Source organism: Penaeus monodon, chromosome 18 (assembly GCF_015228065.2).
Source record: "Penaeus monodon isolate SGIC_2016 chromosome 18, NSTDA_Pmon_1, whole genome shotgun sequence".
Classification (NCBI taxonomy): Eukaryota; Metazoa; Arthropoda; class Malacostraca; order Decapoda; family Penaeidae; genus Penaeus; species Penaeus monodon.
Genome location: NC_051403.1, coordinates 14,043,063 through 14,045,562, shown reverse-complemented (window position 1 = coordinate 14,045,562; position 2,500 = coordinate 14,043,063). Strand labels below are relative to the sequence as shown.

At 36.4% G+C, this 2,500-nt stretch overlaps 1 protein-coding gene across 1 annotated transcript in view; it reads left to right on the top strand.

Annotated features, from left to right (window-relative positions):
- The first annotated feature begins 1,937 nt into the window (after positions 1–1,937).
- LOC119584629 (neural-cadherin-like) overlaps positions 1,938–2,500 on the top strand; it is a 112,885-nt gene continuing 112,322 nt past the window's right edge. Inside the window, exon 1 of the mRNA XM_037933311.1 lies at positions 1,938–1,958. Within this exon, the coding sequence (XP_037789239.1) occupies positions 1,938–1,958 (21 nt within the window). The remainder of the gene's footprint in view (positions 1,959–2,500) is intronic.

Below are 2,500 nucleotides of genomic sequence, written 5' to 3'. Positions count from 1 at the left end.
TAGTAGAAATATAGTAATAGAGTAATAATAGTATATTAGTAGTGAAATTTATTTAATGATAATAACTACTATAATAATGGTAGTAATAATGATAATGGTGATAATGATGATAATTATTATTATCATAATAATAACAATAATAAAAGAAAAAAAAATTTGATAATGAAAATAATGAGGGTAATAATGAAAACCCTTTAGTATAGTTTAAAATTTTTTTAAAACAAACACATTTTAAAGACCCAATACCCCCCTTACAAATATGATATACGTAATATATTTATATACATATATCTTCATGAGTAAATGTATGGGTATCCACGCACAAGCACTTAAAGCACGCAAGTAAACACAGAAATACGTACATGCACCCCCGTAGCAGACACGCAGAAGCACTCACCGGAACAGGAAAATAAGTGCAAGGAAGTAAGTGCAAGTAAAAGGAAAAATAACCCAAGTCCCAAAAACCCCCCGGGGGTTTGCGCCGCCCGGAAATTCCCTCCCGGGCTCTGCCCCCCCGGTGGGGTGGCACTTCTCCGATCCCTTCACTCGTTTGTTTTTCCTCGTCTCTTTGGGGAAATTTTGTGTTATTTTTTTTTGTTTTGTTTTTTTTTTCTCTCTCTCTCTCTTTGCGAATTATGGTCTGTTCTCCCTTCTCCTTCTCCGACTCTTTCTCCTTTTCTTTCTGCTTTTATTTTTCCCCTCCTTCTTTTCTCCCCCCTTTTTCCCCCCCCCCCCTTTACCCTCCTTCCCTCCCTCCCCCCCCCCTCCTTTTTCCCTTTCTTCTTCTTTTCTTCTTTCCCTTCTTCTTTTTTCTTCTTTTCTTCTTCTTTTCTTCTTTTTTCCTTCTTCTTTTTCTTCTTCCTTTTCTTCTTCTTCTTCTTTCTTCTTTCTTCCTCCCCTCCCCCTTTCCCCCTCCCTTTTCCCTCCCTCCCCCCCTTCCACCCCCATCTCCCTCGCGAAAAACGCCTTTTTAATATGCTGGGGAAAATCTCTTTCATCTCTCCCTTAAGGGCCCCTTTGGATCCAAATTTGTTCCCTGTTGCTTTTTCTTACCTTTTTCCTCGTCTTTATTTTTTTTTTTTGTTTTTTGTTAACCTTTTTTTCTTGCGCCCTCGTACAGCTTCTCAGGTTTCGTTTTTTTCCTCGTTTTTTTATACATTTTTTTTTTTTCTTTTTTTTTTTTTTTTTCCCTTTTATTTAAATTTTTTCCCCCTTTTCTTTGTCTCCTTTTTAAATTTTCCTTGTTTTTGTTTTTGTTTTTTTCTTTCCCCCATACCCTAACATTTTTGTAAAATTAATTCTGCCTCTGCAGGGGTTAAAAGGTTTCCCTTTTTCCTCCAAAATACCCCCTTGGTCCCTTAACCCTCGCAGTTATACTTGCTAGGGCGCGCTTCAAGAACCCAAAGTGCTTGAAATGAAAAAGAAGGGGGCCCGTTTGAACCCCGGCTATTAAAAGGAAACCTACAAGGCCCTTTCCTTTCCCAGATACTTGGGTTAAATCAAATTATGACTGATCTAAGTTTCCCGATCTTCATGGGTTTTTGTAAAATCTTACTCTCGAAGTGCAGCTCGTGCCGGGGGGTTAGTTTAAACGTAAAAAGCTGATATTTTTTTTTTTTTTTTAAATTTCCTTAAATTTGTTATTTTTTGTTTTTTTCTCTTTTCTTTATTTTTTCTTTCTATCTTCTATCTTTCTTTATCTTCTTTTTTTTTCATGGGGTGACGAGAGACGATTTTTTTCTAATTTAAAAAACTTCCCTTTTTATTTTTTTTTTCGTCTTTTTCTTCAATTTTTTTTTCTGCTTGTCCCCCTTCTTAAAATTCCCTTTAATTATATCTAAACAAAATCATTTCCCTTTTTTAAGATTTTTTAGGCCAGGGGAAAAGTTTTTCTTTTTTTATAATCCTCCTTTAACCCCACCAAAAAAAATTTTTAAATGACTGCCGAGTTCCTGCACGTAAGGATAACCCCCCATGCCGGTTTTTTAATGGTTCATAATACCGGTTCCCTTTTCGTTTTTTTTAAAAGACTCGCCCTTTCCTTTGATTTTTCATTTTTTTTTTTAATTTGGGCGGGGGGTGACGCACACGCAGAAGACTCATGAGGTTGCAAAAAAATCAAATTTCCCCAAAAATCTCTGGAGCATTCAGGGCAATTTTGCAAAAGAGCAATGTTGCAATCTTTCCTCATCCCTCTCATTCCGGGAAAGTATTTCAGACGGGATGAAGCACATGTCGGAATTTTGCTTGGGGATAAGTAGTCCCCAGGTGATAAAAATCCGCGCTTTATAAATTCTCTGTGAATTTTTGTATGATTTATTTTATTTTCAGGGGTTTTGGGACTCTTACTTTGTTTTTTTTCTTCACTCTCAAAATTTAGAATTACCCTCCCTTTTTTTGATTGAGGGGCAAAATCTTTGAGAATGTTTGCAAAAAAACTTTGGCCCTGTATTTCAAAAATGAGGATCCGGGGTTTTACATCGGGGGATTCAGTCCAAAC